The following is a 17,934-nucleotide window of genomic DNA, read 5'->3' as shown; positions in this document are numbered from 1 at the left end:
GGGACTTTACTTCTGAGGTCATCAGTCGCCTAGAACTTAGAACTAATTAAACCTAACTAACCTAAGGACATCAGACACATCCATGCCCGAGGCAGGATTTGAACCTGCTACCGCAGCGGTCGCTCAGTTCCAGATCGTTGCGCCTAGAACCACTCGGTCACAACGGCCGGCCAAGAGTATGAATATCCTGAAAGTCTCTGGCTGGCTGAAATAATCAACCTGGTGCTGTGACAGTGCAAGAAGAAGGGCTTGTTGGCAGACAAGGAGCGAATGTTTTGGTAAAGAAGATGATACTTTCATTGCGCCAAGATGGAGAGAGAGGAAGGGAAAGGAGGAGAGCTGAGAAAGGTTTATGTGTTGAGGTGGATAAAAATGAAGTGAGCTTGGTTGTGAGAGTAGGTGGTGTAAGCGTTCATGTGGCAAATGGAATAGTTGGTGAGGGAGATGTGCTGGAGGGTGTGTGGGTGTTGGAACGAGTGGATTTTTTGAAGGATGGTAGGGAACCAGATGATGTCAGCTGTGGAGAGGTGGGCAGAGGGAATTGTTGGGGTGGAGGGGTTGATCAATGGGATGAATGGGGATGGTGGGTTCTGGTTTGGCTGTGGGGGAGGGGTTGTCGTACATTTAGAGAAATAGGTGGGATAAGCTCCATTAGATATATTGCAGGAAGGAGGGGAGGCAAGGTTCGGACACTGTTTGAGAAAATGAGAGGCTTTGCAGCGTGGGCGAGTGGGAGGACTTCTGCAGGCAGACGTAAGGTGGTTGTTATAGACCAGGCACTTTTGGCACCAGTGGGACTGCGTAGGGGAGTGGGAAGGGACAACAAGGTGGGGGCAGTTATAAATAAGGGCTCTCTGGGTGAGGAGGTGGTCGATGGAGGAGGGAGATCGATGAATACATGCATAAGGAAAGTGGGTCCAGAGTCATTGTAGATATGGCAGGCAGAACGAATTTAGAGGCATTCATTTCTACCAACACTTCAGATTCCATGACTACAGAGCTGAGTTTCACGATCACTAAGTGAGAGTTGACGGACGGCGTGAAGGTTGGTGCTGGCAGGGAGAGGACGGGTAAGGGAGGATGTAAGAGTGGCATGAGGACCAAAGGTGATGTAGGAGATCTTTTTCAGAAGGTCAGTGTGGAGGGAGGGATTGGCGGTTTGATAAGGATGGAGTCCTTGCGAGGGATGAGTTGCGAAATGGGGGTAGTGGGGAACTATTTGCATATTTCCAAGGTGAGGGCGTGGGCGTCAAGGAACTTGGGGTCGGGGTGGGAGAGGATGAAGGTGTGCACCGTGGGGGTTGGGTTGTGGGAACAGGGGTGGTGTTTATGCTTGGGGGTCAGAAGTGGTGGTGGTCAGTGGCGGTTTTTTGGTGGAGGGTGCAGCAGTGGGGTCGACACTGGTTCGTTTAGAGTGTTTTTTAGTGAGAGAGGCATGGAAAGAAAGGTGAGGGATAGGCTGGAGTGGGAGGTGGTGGCAGTCAGGCCCCACTCAGGGTGCGGAGGTGCCAACAGAAGGTGGTGTCAGCGCATCATCTGGGTTGGCGACTATGACCTGGGCAGGTGAAGGAGCTGTGTGGGGCTTAGGTTATTTGGGAAGAGGGAGAAACTCATGATGACGAGTGGCGCGAGCGGGAGCGGCAGTGGGAGTGGGAGCAGGCTGATAAATGTGGGGCTACAAGTTGGGGGAGGAGATGGAGGTAGACGAAACCATAATAATAGGAGTCTGGGAATAAGGAGGCGGGCTGGAGGAGGTACTCCATGAAGTGAAGGTGGGGGCTGGTGAGGAGTAGGTGTAGATGATGACGGTGGTAGAAGTGTCCATGTTGAAATGGTGTTGGGCTTACCAGCAACGGGCGTCGCGGAGGTAGGGTAGTGAGGAGCGGCGAGACGACACAGAAGAGCAAAGGTGAGAACAGTGATGGAGATGTGGCGAGCGACGGCGAGCATCGGGCGGCGATAGACGACAACAGAGGGGGGCTCCCTAAACTTCAATTTTGCCCTTGAGTGTAACCCAGGATGCAGAAATCTTCCGATTTGGAATTTGCTGACTCCAACCCACAGGATGATTAAAGACTTCCGAACATTCTGATTTATCTATGATGTTAGCATGTTTAGCTTTTGAGAAGAGCTGTTCTTGCTGTTGCCAGTAGACATTTCATATCCTTTTCGCTTCTGCCACCATCAGATGTTTCAGTGCCTACGTAGTAAAAGTCCATCTCCATAACCTGACTTAATTATATTACAGTGTATTGCCCTTCTATTTACTTCTATCCTTCAAAAAGACGATAAGCGCCATCTGCAGGTATTGTTTACCGCGTGGTCACTCAGAAAACTTTGTCAATAAATGCGAACAACGTCTGGTGAACGAGCTTTACAATTTGCAGAACACTTCAGACCGATATAAATAAAATAATATTAGGAGCAGCATGTTTACCACCTTGAGCGGGTGCAGGGTTGACGTAATGCCAGAGGCTGGTACCGTTTCCTCTCAGTTTACTACCGGATTGCTCCTAAGGGCGCTGTTCGTACAAAAATGTCGGCATATTCGTATGGGAATAACTATCGAGGTGTAATCTATAAAATACCTTCCTACGTTACGTCGCATCCAGTGTTTAACTTATCTTACTTTCACCTTGTCTCCTGACGATGTACTGGATGAATTCCGAATTTCGCTCACCGGTGCCTGAGTCGTTGATTTTGGAAAGCATTACTTCGTCAGGCAGTCAGAACGTAATGCAGAAAGTCCTTCAGTGTTGTATACCATGAATGTTTAAGTTACTCGTTGCTCTGTACGAAATTTGAAAATAAATAATATCTAAAACGCTACTTCTTTTCGAAATCATTTTCAGTTTTTCTGCAAAAGTTGTACCTTATCGCTTTCTTTCGCTACTACTTTAATTGAGAAGCTAACTGCCACAAGTTAAGTGAAGAATCTTAACACTCCATGTCATATGTTGTCTGTCAGCCACGCTGGAGTAGCTATAGCGGCCAGCATCGCAATATATGCGGTTACATCAACATAATACGAAAGAAAGTGTCTGAACTGATTCGAAGCAACTGTCAGTGACACGGATTGTATTTTGGTCATCATCTCGGTATCAAACAAGACAGGATAAATCGCGGAAGCAATGAACAAACTTGTTAGTACGCATTACTTATTGTAGATCTGTAGGTGAAAAATGTATGAAAGGGCACGACTGCACATTTGCCTCTTTTGTTTCTGTTTCAGTAGTACGTTCAAATTTTCCCTGTGAATCCACAATCTGATTTATTACTCTGTGGCATAGATGTATTAGTCTATTATCCACAATATCTACACATTTTTCTTGTATACCTGATGTTCTAATTGTGCATAACACTAGACTGGACGTAAATATAATTCATTTGAGGTCAACAGTTTATTGACTTTTGGACAACGTCCTTTTTGCACATATTTTCAGTTTTATTGAAATAAGTTTTCGCAAGAAACTGAAGAGGATAAGTGCGCAACTTATCTGGATTTTTCAGTGTTGTAATCTACTGTCGGTTTGATGCTTCCCCTCAGATCGGCACCTGGTAGCGCAGCTTCTCTCACGACTGGCTGGACTAGGCTATGAATTGCAATGAGGACGTTGTAACCTGTATATGAAGTTTTTCATATTCCTTGTGCCGTTGAGAATTGGTAATATTGCTGACTGTGTTTAGCACCTCGTAATCGTTTGCTTGTTTTCGTGACTGATGCTGGGTGATCCTGCTAAATTCTCTTAATATTCTCTTTTCATACTGGCTAAGTAATCTGAATAGTCATCGCATTTATATGAGATCGAGATCGTAAATTAAATTTCTCGGTCCTATGCTGATAATTGCCCGCTTATTATTCAATTGCTTTAGTATTTATGTATGTTGACCACCATCGAAGCGATGACAGAGAGCTGTTCCATAATTGCTCCATGGCGCAATGTTCAGCTCGTGATCAAAGGCAAGGGCAGTTGCTAGTTCATATCCCGTTGAACTAAAGATGTTATTGATTCATTTTTTGTTATCTCTGGAATTAGACAAAACGGAATTCAGTTACAAAATGCTAATAAAACTTTTGCCGGCGTCAACTGAACGTCAATCTATTGTTACATATTTTTGTTTTTAACTGACGACATTCTTTTGTAAGACAATAAACTTCATTTATTATTAGTTTCTTACTGTTTTTTCGCAAGATCTGTCCTATTTCTATCTGCTAACGATGCACACGACCAGTGAAATGTAATGATAGCCGGAAGTCCCCACCTGGAGAAGCTCGGCCGCCGAGTTGCAAGTCTTTCAAAGAGACGCCATATCGTGCGACATACGGGTCGATGATTGTGAAGCGATGATGGGGACAACACAGCACACAGTCCCCGAGCAAAGAAAATCTGGAGAAGCAGAATGCTGTATGTTTTGTCACGGTTAATGTGCGACGTTAGAAAGTTCAGAAGATTACGCTGCATAAAAACCAAACGCGCTCCCTAAGCGCCCAGATAACACGAGCGCGATAAATATTTCGCTTCATAGCTATCCCTAGCACAGCTAAGAACTGGCAACATCGTTGGTAATATATGGCAACCCTTTGGTAGTGCCATTACTTCTGCATATGGTACTGAATCGTCCGCTAAAGTGACTTGGAATTACCTTTTCACTTCGATGACTTATGCTGTATGACCCTCACCTAAGGTAAGACGCTGAGACAGAAAATGTAATTTTTGCACTCTAGGAATGCCGTACTTAACATAAGTAAAAACTTTCCTTATCCTTGTCGTTGTGTTATGAGGATCAGCGACCAGTAAAGCGATGAGAGAGCGCTGATCCATGGCGCGTTTCCTTATCTCAGTGGTTCAACACATGTCTTGCGATATAAGGGCGGCGTGAGTCCAGTTCTGTTCAATCTGGTGTGGGGTGTGTACAGTTGGAGTGATGTGGGATAGGTACGATGCTGGAAGAACGTGCTGTTTAAGGTATTCGGTTAAATTGAAACCAACAAAATTGCCCATTTCTGAAACTACACAGAGTGAAAAATATCGCTAACATCAAATTCGTATAGTTGACGTTTGGTTAGAAGTTCCAATAATCAAGCTCCACTTTCTTTCCTTCACCGAAGATGTAATCGACGGTCATTCCCTTCAACTATGTAAGCGCATGATATTTTATGAGGGGAAAGTAACAGTTATCTGGACACAGGAGGGTCTGAGGTTCAATCGGATTATGTGTAACACTTCCCTTCAACTATGTAAGCGCATGATATTTTATGAGGGGAAAGTAACAGTTATCTGGACACAGGAGGGTCTGAGGTTCAATCGGATGATGTGTAACACGTGGTAACAAATTAAGACCTATGTGTCAGTCACCAAACGCACGTGAAGTGACGTTAATCAGTGTCCAGGAGTCAATAGTCAAGGCGAAGTAGGTAGTTCGTTAATTGATAACGTGGAGCCAGTGACTCATTGCATATTGATGCCACGTCGCGCGCACGGTGGACGGCAGAATATGTCCGTGTATCGTTTTTTACGCTCGTAGTCAACTGACAGCTGGGTACTTGATTTATACCACGTTACACGGAACTGCCAGCAGAAGGGTGGTGTAAAAAGTCTCTGGCCTTCGTAGGCGTGTTGTGGGGAGATCCGAGGTCACACAGTTGTATTCTAGAATGAATGTCGATACATGGAAGAGCTGTGCCGTATTGTTCATCATCGAGACCGCCGGTAAGTGAGAGACCGGCGACAAGAACTCTAATCGACAATCCGTGAGGATGGTGTGTTAACTGATCCACCGTTGCTCGTGCAAAGAACAGCTTCCAGTGACCAGACGTTAAACAGTCCCAGGCATCCATCGCCTACGGGGGAGCGTGGGAGTGTCACAGTTTACTTTAAACACTTGACCTGTGGATAGGAAATAACTAAACGCCGCCTGAAGTCTGCAACCAATCACTGCCAACAGGGGAAGGACCTGTGCCACGTTAATAAGTTTTGACTCCACGTAGGGTTTCAGGTATTCCACACGTTGCAGCTGTTTCAAGTCTCAGAGCAGTGTCTGGAGCACCATCACATGTACAATCTGTGGTAACCATCGACAGTTTTCCGCAGCCGTTCCCCGCGCATCCTTTATAAATGTTGCTCCCAAATATATCAGTCCAATAAGAGGCGGGAGGGGGCGACACCATCTGGCCCAAGACTCTGCCCAATATCGAGCGCTGCCAACGTGTTGATGCTCAGAAGGCTGCCCGCAGCCTGTCCATATTGTTCGATCCCGTTTAGTACGCTGCAGACTTTATCGGTGGAACGAGCCAGCAGTACAAGTCGTCAGCATACGCCCTATAGCGTTAAGTGATGTCCCACGTGGTGATGCCAGATAGCCAGTGGTTGAGATCCCCAAGAAGTGACTCGAGTACGACTGCATAAAAGTATGCAGAAAGGAGGCAATCTTGCCGTAGAGACCTCTTTATGGATATTGGGCCCATTGTCCATCCATTGACGTGGATCTGAGAGTTGGCTGCTGCCAAAAGGTGCTGCAGGGTGTCTATGAGCTTGAGGTGAAATCCCATACCGTCCATCACCTGTAGGAGGAAGTTATGGTGCACTATATCGAAGGCCCAATTAAAATCAATGGAGACGGTCGCTGCTCTCAGGCGGCATGCCAAAGTGATTGCTATTACGTCCCTGCAGTCACTGGCGACCATTTGTATGTTGGCATCTCCCCCATGCGATGTCTGTTCTGGAGCAAGAGTCATTGAGAGAGTCTTCGTAATGTGGCATGCCAAAAGCCTGGCCAAGATCTTTGTAGTTGGCATTCAGTATTGTAAGTGGCCGATAGTCATTGACCGACTGCCCTCCAATTAGGTAGTGTACATATATGAGAAGTCCTTCTACTAAGGTAGGTGGTACTGTGGAGTCCAGGGACGTGAGTTTTCAGAACACTGCAACCCAGCAGAGCATCATAATGTCACGGAAGGTCGGGTTAAACTCGAATGGTAATCAGTTGGATCCTGTGGACTTACTGACTGTACCTTTATCCAAGGAGTCTCCACCTCCTCTGGCCAGACTACCTCCGTTAAGACCGTCGCTGTTTCCATGTCGATAATTTGTGTCACCTGTTGTAACGCTCCTGCAGTGGGCTCCTCGTCTGTGGTTCGTTCCTGGTAAATACGACGAAAATGATTCTCCAGGGCTATGACTATGGTTGCTTGGGTCGATCAGGAGAGACCATCTCGTCTCGCAGGGAGTGTGATTAACTGTCGCCTTCCTACGTAGTGCATCCTCATTACCGTGTGCAAGGAGACACACCGAAACGTTTATGGTTACACAACACACGTGACGCCTTGACGTCTTGACGACTTGGGTCCATGGCTTCGTGGGTCTGTGCCACTCTCGAAACTTGCCATCAGTCCTTACCAGCTGAAATCGCGACTCATCTGACCAGTTGTGTAGGGTCGAATTGATATGATCACAAGCCCAAGACAGGCGCTGCAGGCTGTATCATGCTGTTAACAAACGTACTCGCGTTGGTCGTCTGCCGCCATAGCCTATTAACACGAAATTTCGCCGCACTGTCCTAAGGAATGCAAGCATCGTACGTCCCACTTTGATTTCTGCTGCTATTTCGCGCAGTACTGCTTCTCTGTTAGCACTGTCAACTATACACAAACGCGGCTGCTGTCGGTCGTTAAGTGAAGGATGTCGGTCACTGCGTTGTCCGTGGTGACAGGAAATGTCTGAAATTTGGTATTCTCGGCACACTCTTGACACTGTCGATCTCGGAATACTGAATTCTCTAATGAATAATATACTGCGTTCAGTCTGTTAATTCCCGTCCTGCGGCCATAATCACGTCAGAAGCCTTTTCACATGAATCACCTGAGTACAAATGACAGCTCCACCAATGCACCGCCCTTTTATGTCTTGTGTACGCGATACTACCGCCATCTGTATATCTACATATCGCTAACCCATGACTTACGTCACCTCAACAACAACAGAAATTATGCAAGTGATATACCCTAAATTTCACACTATTTTTCAGCTTATAAATCTATATCTAGTATTAAAAGAATATGTAAGGCATTGCATATAAAGTAGTATCTATGTTGCTGCATTCCAGAGAAATTAAACTATTCAATACAATAAAATGGTATATGAGATAATATATTTATGTAAACCAATAAACGGTTAAATCCAGTTTAACCAAAACTACTTTGATATGAAACAGCTTAATATTAAAGAATCAAGACAGACTTGCTTTGAGTAACTATTGCTTCAACTTAACAAAGAGTTATTTCAGTATTATGATACATTTTTCAAAGTAAGCCTCCAAAGTTAATGGTAGAATACTGATTAAATACAATGTAATATTCTTATACCTAAACCTCAGCACATTCCTTGTCACAAGCTGGCCAATTCGGTATATCTTTATAGAGGGAATTGTCACCTGTTGGGATGCACTGCTACACTTTTTGAATGTCCTGGTGTTTTTCCACTATACGCCCTTTTAGGCATCCAGTGCCCGCTTTTTGCAAAGAAAATATACTGGTGTCCAAAATTAGAGCAGAAACGGAAATTCTGCAGGGTTGCGGTTATGTTGTCACAAAGCATTATAAACAGGTGACAGCAAAGCAGAAACAACGTGAAGAATACAGACCGTAAACAACTGCAACATACACAACAGTAGACGAAAATGTTCTTCGTTTTCCCCAGCTTAACAGATTCGTACACACATTGCGACAACTGGTTAATGTATTCACTATGGGACGTGAGCGCCTCTGGCAGCAATACAGCGCTGACAACGACGGAGCATGCTGTGAATAACATCATCAGTCTCATGTTGCGGTAATAATGCCCATTCTTCCTGCAGAGCTGATCGCAAGTCTTGGAGAATGGTCGGTGGATGTTGGCGTGATGCAACCCGTCTCCCTAGAGCATCTCAGACAGGCTCTATGGCATTCAAATCGGGAGAGTGAGCAGACCACGCCACGCGTGCAGTATCCTCCGTTTCCAAGAAAACATGAACTACTCGTTCTCTATGGGGTCGAGCGCTACGGTCCATCAATACCTACTCTGCGCGGAAAGCACCTCGCAACAACTATACATGAGGTCACAAGACATCGTCGCGATACCTAACAGCAGTTACACCTTCCCGATTCACCCGTACAATTTCATAAAGAGATGTTCGAGTGGTCAACAAAATGCCTGACTACATCATTAGTGATCCTACTCGATATCAGTCTCTTTCCACAATGTTCGGGTCTTGAAATCATGTTCAGATGCGAATCAGTCAAGAATCACTCTCCAGACCAAATCGGGACTCTTCTGTGAAAAGAACATTGGCTCACTGTTCAAGTGCCCTGGTAGCATGTTGAAGACTCCACTCCAGACGTTCCCTTCTGTGAAGACGCGTCAGAGGAGGTACCGTCGGGCCCTTACAGCCAGAAAATTGTCCTCTCTTTCTGATGTCGCACGCGGACGAAACCGCCTTGGTCTTCAGCATACAGTTTCAGTCTCTATAAACTATCGCCACATCCGAAAAACGATGCACGTTAAGCCATTGGGTCACATGAGTTTGCGACTGTTCTGTTTCCATTCTTTCTACGGCCCTCAACCGCATAGACCCTGGTATGCGTCTTCTCTGTACCATACTGCACCGTCTGTGATTGTATACACAGCAATTGTGGATGTGGGACAACCCGACAAACACTACCCGCTTGATAGGTGCCATGAGGTCATCGTTGACGTGGCTTTCTGCTGTCCGAAATGCCATCTTCCGTGCAGAATACGATCGTACGGACATCTGTTGACAGTTTGTATGATTATATCGAGAAATAGGCACAGAACGTGTACATTGCCATTTGTTGCTTTAATTTTGGACACCAGTGTATATGCTCAGCAGTATCATTAACGATGTAAACTCTAGCACTCAAAAATCCAGGTTTATCGTTTGAGTAGTCAGATTCGGTAATTCTCTTTACTTTTTATCCCAAGTACGGCTGTTGAGCAGCAGATCCTCCGGTAAATTGTGTCGAACAGTCTTTAAGATTAAGAAAACTATTAGAAGTGACTCCGATTACAGCGAATTTGTTGTTTGTGCTTCCCAGATTGATTATGGCATTATAATGTTCTGGCACATACACTCTGTCTGATCTTTTGACTTTGCGTTTCACTATGAAAGTCACGATCATACGGAAGAAATGAATGACATCTTTGGGAGAAATAGTGCACGATCTTATGAAACATTCCAAAGTGAGTCAGTTGAACCGAAAGTTGCAAACAGCATGATTTTAATTTGACCCTCACAGTTGTCTGAAGAAATTTAAACTTCTTCACTGGTGAGATATTAGTCTGAATGTAGTTATGAATAAATGAATACGCCTCATCTGGAGATTCACGGCCAGTGCCTTCATAATGTGCCTTAATATCTTTAAGATTATGAATACATAATATGCTGACGTACAGTTAGTTATAATTAAAAATTTCTGGAGACAGATTTCAATCGCATATGCAAGGAAGTTACTAAAATACTTAAATAAAAATATTTCTTACCAAGAACTTGAATATTTAACTTGCTTCTGGAAGTGTGACCATCGGGATTTGTTGCAATACAAACATATCCTCCCTCATCAGCTTGCTTCTGAATATCCTTAATTATTAGGGTTCCATTAGGGAAGATTTGTTGGCGATGGTTTTCTGGTAGAGATCTCCCTGAAAATAAATGCATTTTGGAAGTGAGTAAATTTTATTCCTTTTCTCAGCTCTCTGAGATTATGGCAAGTAATGGTAAATTTACATACTTAAAAGAGCCTTTCATTGTGTATACTGATGTAGGTCATTCCACATTCATATTTTAAAATTGTTGAATACAACATTACAGTCCTGGGGCATTATGCACTATGAATACTGCATCAAATGCATTTAACATCCACTAGGCCACAATCAATGACTCTTAATTCTTGATTTTGATTTGAATATTGCGAACAAGCTACAATTGTAAATTATGACAGGAGCTACCCCACTGGATAAAAATGAGTTTTCATCTTTGTCCACTTGATCTCATGAATCATAGTCCACATTGTTTCAAGATGATAGCTACATTTGTGCATCATACAGACTGCATGGTGTGAATACTGATTATCAGTAAACCCCACAAAAGGCTGATGACGACAATTATCTATCTCTTCATGATAATGATTATGCTTGGAGTAGACATTTCTGCACTAAAAAATCTGCCTCTTCTCTACATATCTCCTTTTCTTTATTGTATTTCAATCCCCCATCTGTGGCAGGCTGGCAGCAGCACAGGCTCTGCTCTTCAGCCGAGAGACATTAAGTACATAACAGGAAGACACTGAAAACGACATAAAGGAGAAAATATGCCGGAACATAGATATAAAAAGGAGGAACATAATGGATGAGAGCACACAAAAAATGGGGTGAGTGCAAAAATGGAGATCGAAATCTGAAAAAGTAGTTAACACAAAAAAACCACACACGTTAAGAATTGAAAGGAGACAAGGTGAAGTATGGCTGGGGCATAAAAGTTGGAGAATGATTAAAGCAGCCATGTGAGAGGAGGCGTACCACAGAACAATCACAGGCAGTAAAACTATGTACAAGTGAAGCACACAATTAAAAGAACAGCAGTTGACGCCCACTGGAGAATGACACCAAACACAACACTGACCTAGCACACTGATGACGAAGAACAAACTGGGAGGATCTGCCAGGGTTAGGGATACAAGGGAGAATGGAAGAAAGGAGGGGAACTGGTGGTATTAGAGGCATGGGAGAGAAGGGGAAATGGGGTGGGGGAGCGACGAAGGGGCTGGGGAGGAAAGGACAGGAGAGGAAAACAGCCAAGGAGGTAGTACAGAGACCTGGGAGGGGGGGGGGGGGGGTGGAAGACTACTCTGGGGAAAGGAGGGGAGGAGACAGGGGGGGCCTGGGGATGGGGGACAAGGCCAGGCTACAGTTTGTAGGAAGTGTAGACGTCATGGCGAAGTTCATCATATGGGAGGGGAAGGTACTGTAAACTGCCCAGATGAAGGGTACAGAGGATGTGGAGGTTGACAGAGGGGGAGATTCAGCAATAGATGCACAGCAACGGTTGGAGGGTGGAAAGGAAGGAGAACACCAGGGGTGGGGGGATCAAGCCTACAGGCAGTGTGAAGGATGTGAATATGTTGGAGGAAAATAAGGAGGTGGGGAAGGGGATGTGGTCATACAGGAACCATGTGGGGGACAGAAGGTGGATATGGAAGGCAAGGTGAAGGGGGGGGGGGATGGAGATCCTGGCAATGCTGGCATAACAGAGGATAGGACATATGAGGGATTTCTAGGTGTGGTGGGTGGTGGAAGGATGCAATCCCCATGTCAGGCAGGACAGGAATTTCAGGAGGCGGAGGTGGAGGTGGGTATGGGCTATCTGCTGGATGGTTAGGAGATGAGTGGTCCAGGAGAGGTGACAGTCAAGGGTAAGGCCAAGGTATCTAAGGGTGGGGGTGAGCTGGATGGGATGACTGTAAATGGTTAGGTAGAAATCATGGAGATGGAAGGAGTGGGTGGTCCAACCTATGATGATTGCTTGGGTCTTGGAGGGGTTCATACGAAGGACCCACTGGTTGCACCAAGTGGTGAATTGGTCAAGATGGGTTTGGAGGGTGTGTTGGGACTATTGAAGGGTAGGATAGGGAGCCAGGAAGGCAGTGTTATCAGCATATTAGAGTAGGTGTACAGGTGGGGGTGGCTTGGGCATATTGGAAGTGTACAGGAGATAGTGGAGAAGGGAGAGGACGGAGCCTTGGAGGACGCCGGCGGTGGTATAAAAGATATGGGAGCTGGTACTGTGGAAGGTGACATAGGAAGGACGGCGTGAGAGGAAGGAAGCGACCAGCAGGACAAAATTGATAGGCAGGGCGTTGGTTTGGAGCTTAAAGAGGAGACCAGGATGCCATATGCGGTCGTAAGCATTTCAGAGGTAGAGGGAAACAAAAATGGCGGAGCGATGGGAGTTAAGTTGTAGGTAGAGAAGGTGGATGACGTTAAGGAGTTGGTCTTCAGCGGAGAAGGAGGGTCGGAAGCCACACTGGGTAAGGGGGAGAGGTCGTGTTGATTAAGGTGGGCCGGCCGCGGTGGCCGTGCGGTTCTGGTGCTGCAGTCCGGAACCGCGGGACTGCTACGGTCGCAGGTTCGAATCCTGCCTCGGGCATGGTGTTTGTGATGTCCTTAGGTTAGTTAGGTTTAAGTAGTTCTAAGTTCTAGGGGACTTATGACCTAAGATGTTGAGTCCCATAGTGCTCAGAGCCATTTGAACCATTTTTGATTAAGGTGGTGATGAAGACGACGGGAGAGGATGGATTCAAATACCTTACTGAAGACAGAGATGAGGCAGATGGGACGATAAGAAGAGGCAGAGCAAGGGGGTTTGTTGGGTTTGAGGAACATGAGGACGCGGGGAGGTTTGAGGAACAAGAAGACGCGGGGAAGTCTTCCAACGGTCGGGATAAAAGCTGGTGGAGAAGATGACGTTTTATAAATCGGCAAGGACAGTCAGGAAGGAGGACGAGGGGCATTCTTTGAGTTGGCAGTAGGTGATGCAGTCGTGACCATGGGATGTGTTGCGTTTAGACCGGAGGATAAGTTTAATGTCTTGTACTGTTATTTGAATGTTCTACATATCTCTTCTTCTCTAAGTATATAAATGAAAGTTCCCTGCTCGCTTCTGACGATGTGTTCGAGACAATTTTAGGAATTACTGTAGGGATTTTGATTCGGTTTTGACTAATAAACAGAGTGCCTCATGAGGAATGTCGTGTATATTATTTTATAGTATAAATTGGCTGAACTTTGACGAATTAAACTCCACCGTCACTGTAAAGACGATGGCAATGCCATCTAGCGGTATAGCCATAAAGCACCTGACTGTATACTGAAGGGTCACAGAAGCAAATAGCGGTCGGACCACAGATGTTTTACTCTGTATTTTAACCTGGCACTGATCTCTGAGTGACATGGTCATTTACGAGAAAGGAAATTTGTTTCGGATTCAATGATTAACTCTAAGTGTCCTTCAGTGGGAACCAGTTCGAATTATGACGAGGTAGTCTGTCTAGTGGTAAGTTCCACATTGGACATCAAACAGCTCGGACGTGTTATACAGGGTGGTTGTAAGCATACTTTTGCTACTTAAGCGAGTGTAGAGGCAAAACTGTTAAACATATGACTATTAAACTTTATAAGAATGAAGTTCAGACTGTGCACTGCGGGTTTGCGTTATTAGTGACATTAGTGTAATGACTTGCCGTCATTCGCCGGTATTGATACGACGACTTAGTGTCGAAACACAAACATCAGTGTGCATTGCAGCTGCAGACAGTCAACATGGGCCCGGACAAGGGGAGCAGCGCTTTATTCATAAAACACAGCGAGAATAGACGCCTTCAAGGAATACGGAGACGTCCTCTTTTCGCACCGGGGTTTAAGAACATGATTCGGAAGTTCGAATTAACAGGCGATTTATGAATATCTCCTTGGAGAGGCCGACGGCCGATTGCGTCACAAACTGTTGAAGAAGTTACTGTTGACATGACTGGGAATGCTGGATGCAATGTGCGACCTTCAAGCAGTGCACGAGCTGTGCACGATAGCTGAACGTTCTATGGTCCACCGTCCTCAGAGTGTTACGAACAAATGTAAAATGATACCCGTTCAAACTTCACGTTCCTCACCAACTTTTGCTACGTGACGCCGACATTCCAATAGAATCTGCTCTACGTTTCTTGCAAGGGTTGACGTTGACAACATGTGGCCTAGGAACATTTTGTGCAGTGATGAAGCACACTTTATTTGTTAGTTTTCTTCCGCATGTACTTACAAATGTTTCCACTACGATCACTAGCTTTTGCTGGAGGGGGGGGGGGATATCTCAACTAGCCAAAGTTTAAATATTAACATTCTGTACATCCAATCCTTCTTAGCGTTTGCAAGCTACGAATAGTGTTTGTTTACTGCGTATTCGGTAATCATTTGTTGTTTACTCGTTGTCCTTCTGTTATAGTGTTTTGTGTTCTTCCATATTAGTGGTTTCGGCCGCTTGTTAGTCGTGATTATATCAATAATGTCCCTGAGGAAATGCGTACTCAGTTTCGAATTCGACAAGCAACAAGAAATGTTCAATGAAGTTCATTAGCAGTGCACTACTGGATCGCGCAAGTATCACATGAGATCAAGTTTATACTGCTTACTGTGACATGGAGCTCAACTGCTTTTTCGTGAAACTCTTAAACCATGTGTTGCTGGAAAGCACACTGCTAAATCACGGAAAGTTGAATTCCGTCACCGTGAAGCCTCGGTGAGTACTGACATAATTTCAAAGGCTGAGATAGAGTGCAAAAATGAACGCATGTTTAACCTGCCTCCTGAGGCTGAGAGCTGTTGTTTAAAAGAGGTTTCAACCAAGTATGGAAAAATGAAAGAAGTCCGTAACGAACGTTGGTCTACACAACACCAATTCCAGTGTTTTAGCGGCATGAGATCAGTTGAAATGCAATTCAGGCAGAATATTCCGTCTCCTACAATTTTTTGTGGATACGAGACGCATGTCATGGACAGATAGGAACATGCTTTATCTGAAATGAACACGGCAATTAAAGAACGAAATGCCAAAGTCGAGTTTTCAATTAGAAAGATTCATTAAAGAAACGCAAAAAACTGTTATCTAAACTACCGACGGAGAAGCAAATGATAGATATGGAAGGATCAAGCTCTTGTGTCGTATTATAACAGGTACCAAAACTACCAGCTGCTCGTTTTCCTCCGTTACCGTCAGAACCGGGAGCAGATGCTCAGCTGCTAAAAAAACAAGCGGCATCAAACGTGTGATAGAAGCAGCACGAACGAGGACATACCTGATTTAGAACAGATCGCATGGAAAGGAAGTCCGAAATGAACGCCTCAACTACAGGACCAGAAGTTGAGGCAGCAGTGCAGGACGTCACACAGAGCAACTTGCAGGCAGCTCCCGTAGGGCAGCATTCAGAGGCCAATTTGATCCCGTAAATGCCGTTGCTAGTTTCCAAAACAAAACAAGCTGAACGACAAGAACGAACTCTTGATAACCAAAACAAGGAAAGCAGTGCTTGTGCAGAAACAGACGTGTGTGCGTCGCAAACACAAAACAAATATGACGAAAGACTTAGTGACATCAAGCAGGCAGGAAACGAAAGGCAAAGCGGAAGCTTATTGCCTGGAGCGGAAAATACATCTGCGAAACAGGAAAAAGAAAGAACTCGAGAACAGATGGATTCCGATATCGGTCAAGACCCTCCGACTCCTCCATGTGCCACGTTATTCAAGACTAGCGGACGCCCGTGGAAACAGATTCCATTGAAATACCAATGCATTGCGGAGGAAAAGCATAAACTAAGACTCCAAAGACGTCACTATAGCTGCTCACGAAAAGAATCCGTTTGATACTAAAATGGAGATGGAATGAGAGCGCCATCGTTTAGTCAGCATTAAAATACTGTGGTATGGATACTCAGAAACTACGTAAACTGTCTCGTAACATTTATTGATACTCTGGGATGGACACCGCCAACAAGTGAGAACTACCAGAGGTCCACTGAGATACTTATCAGTACAGCAAAAGAAGTCATTTCTAGAGACTCCCGGTAGGAATATATCGCTAGTGGGACACTCGAGTGCGAGAACTTGTACGAGCAAATTTAGCAAAGTGGAGATAAAGAGATAGCAGGATTCGCCATCTGTAATATCACCTGGATGCCAGAGTCAGTGCCTGCATTGCCGACCATGAAGACTGCACCACGTACTACCGTGGGTGTTTCAGGATGGATCGATATCTGATAGCTCATAACCGCTATTGACGTGTAAATGTAATCATTTCATATACTCCACATGCACTTTTGAAACAATTAACCTTTAGTGAACTGGAAACCTCTAAAAGAGTGTAAACCTTTTTCCGTCCGTGTATATAGCTGATATGCCCGGAACAACCTCACGGAAGTTTGGATCTGTCGACGATTGGGCCTTGGCAGTAAGTTTTAAGGATATAGAGGCTAAAGGACATATTGACGAAAGACCTGAAAGTTATTGGGAAATACTTTCTCCACAGAGACTGCAATTTAGTGGCTCTGCAATACAAATCAGCAACAAGTTAGCCAACATAGAACTCAATATTTACTTTGAGAACAATATACTGTCCCACAATCGACATCCATAATATTTAGGTGTCACCCTGGATAGATCACTGAGCTTCAAGAATCATCTGTGGAACACAACTTCCAAATTTAGAACTCCCAGCAACATCCTGCAGAAACTTGGTGGAACTTCATTGGAATCTTCAGACACCATGTTAGGAGTTGAATCTTAGGTCTAGTCTATACAGTAGCGGAATATTGTATGCCGGTTTGGCTCAACCTACTCACACTAGCTGCATCGATGTCCATCTCAATCGAACTACGTACCTTGTAACAGATACAGTAAAGGCAACCTCAGACTACTGGCTACTCAAGCTAATCAATATAGCTCCTTCCCAACTGCGACGAGAGCAGTCACTCATTAGAGAACTCAAAAAGATCGAGGAAAAATCTCTTCTACAAATACATCAAAATATCCCTCACAGTGAGAGAAACAGATTGCACTCTAGACATCCATCCCTAAAGAGTGCAAAAATTTCGGATGAAAATGGATTCAGCCTAAGCAATCACCGGAGTAAGGAGTTGGACCAAATAGGCACCCCTGCAGTACGCCTTGCCTCACCACCACACTACTTGGAGTCTACAAGCCTCGAAAACTATGGGCTGTTCTAGGTAGAATATGAATAAAGTGTGGCAAATGTGCTGCCTCGCTGTATGGATGGGGAAAAACAGCTTTTCCCAAGTGCGGTTGTGGCGGCGCTGCAGGGCAAACTGTAAAAGATACAACT

The 17,934-nt window shown here is 44.9% G+C and overlaps 1 protein-coding gene across 1 annotated transcript in view; it reads right to left on the bottom strand.

The window, feature by feature from the left end:
• The window catches only part of LOC126298116 (Down syndrome cell adhesion molecule-like protein Dscam2), a 337,586-nt gene that overhangs the window by 126,056 nt on the left and 193,596 nt on the right, over window positions 1–17,934 (bottom strand). Inside the window, exon 5 of the mRNA XM_049989436.1 lies at window positions 10,536–10,694. Coding sequence (XP_049845393.1) covers window positions 10,536–10,694 — 159 coding nt within the window. The remainder of the gene's footprint in view (window positions 1–10,535; window positions 10,695–17,934) is intronic.

This window comes from Schistocerca gregaria, chromosome X (genome assembly GCF_023897955.1).
Source record: "Schistocerca gregaria isolate iqSchGreg1 chromosome X, iqSchGreg1.2, whole genome shotgun sequence".
NCBI classification, from domain to species: domain Eukaryota; kingdom Metazoa; phylum Arthropoda; class Insecta; order Orthoptera; family Acrididae; genus Schistocerca; species Schistocerca gregaria.
This window is presented reverse-complemented; position numbering and strand designations above follow the sequence as displayed.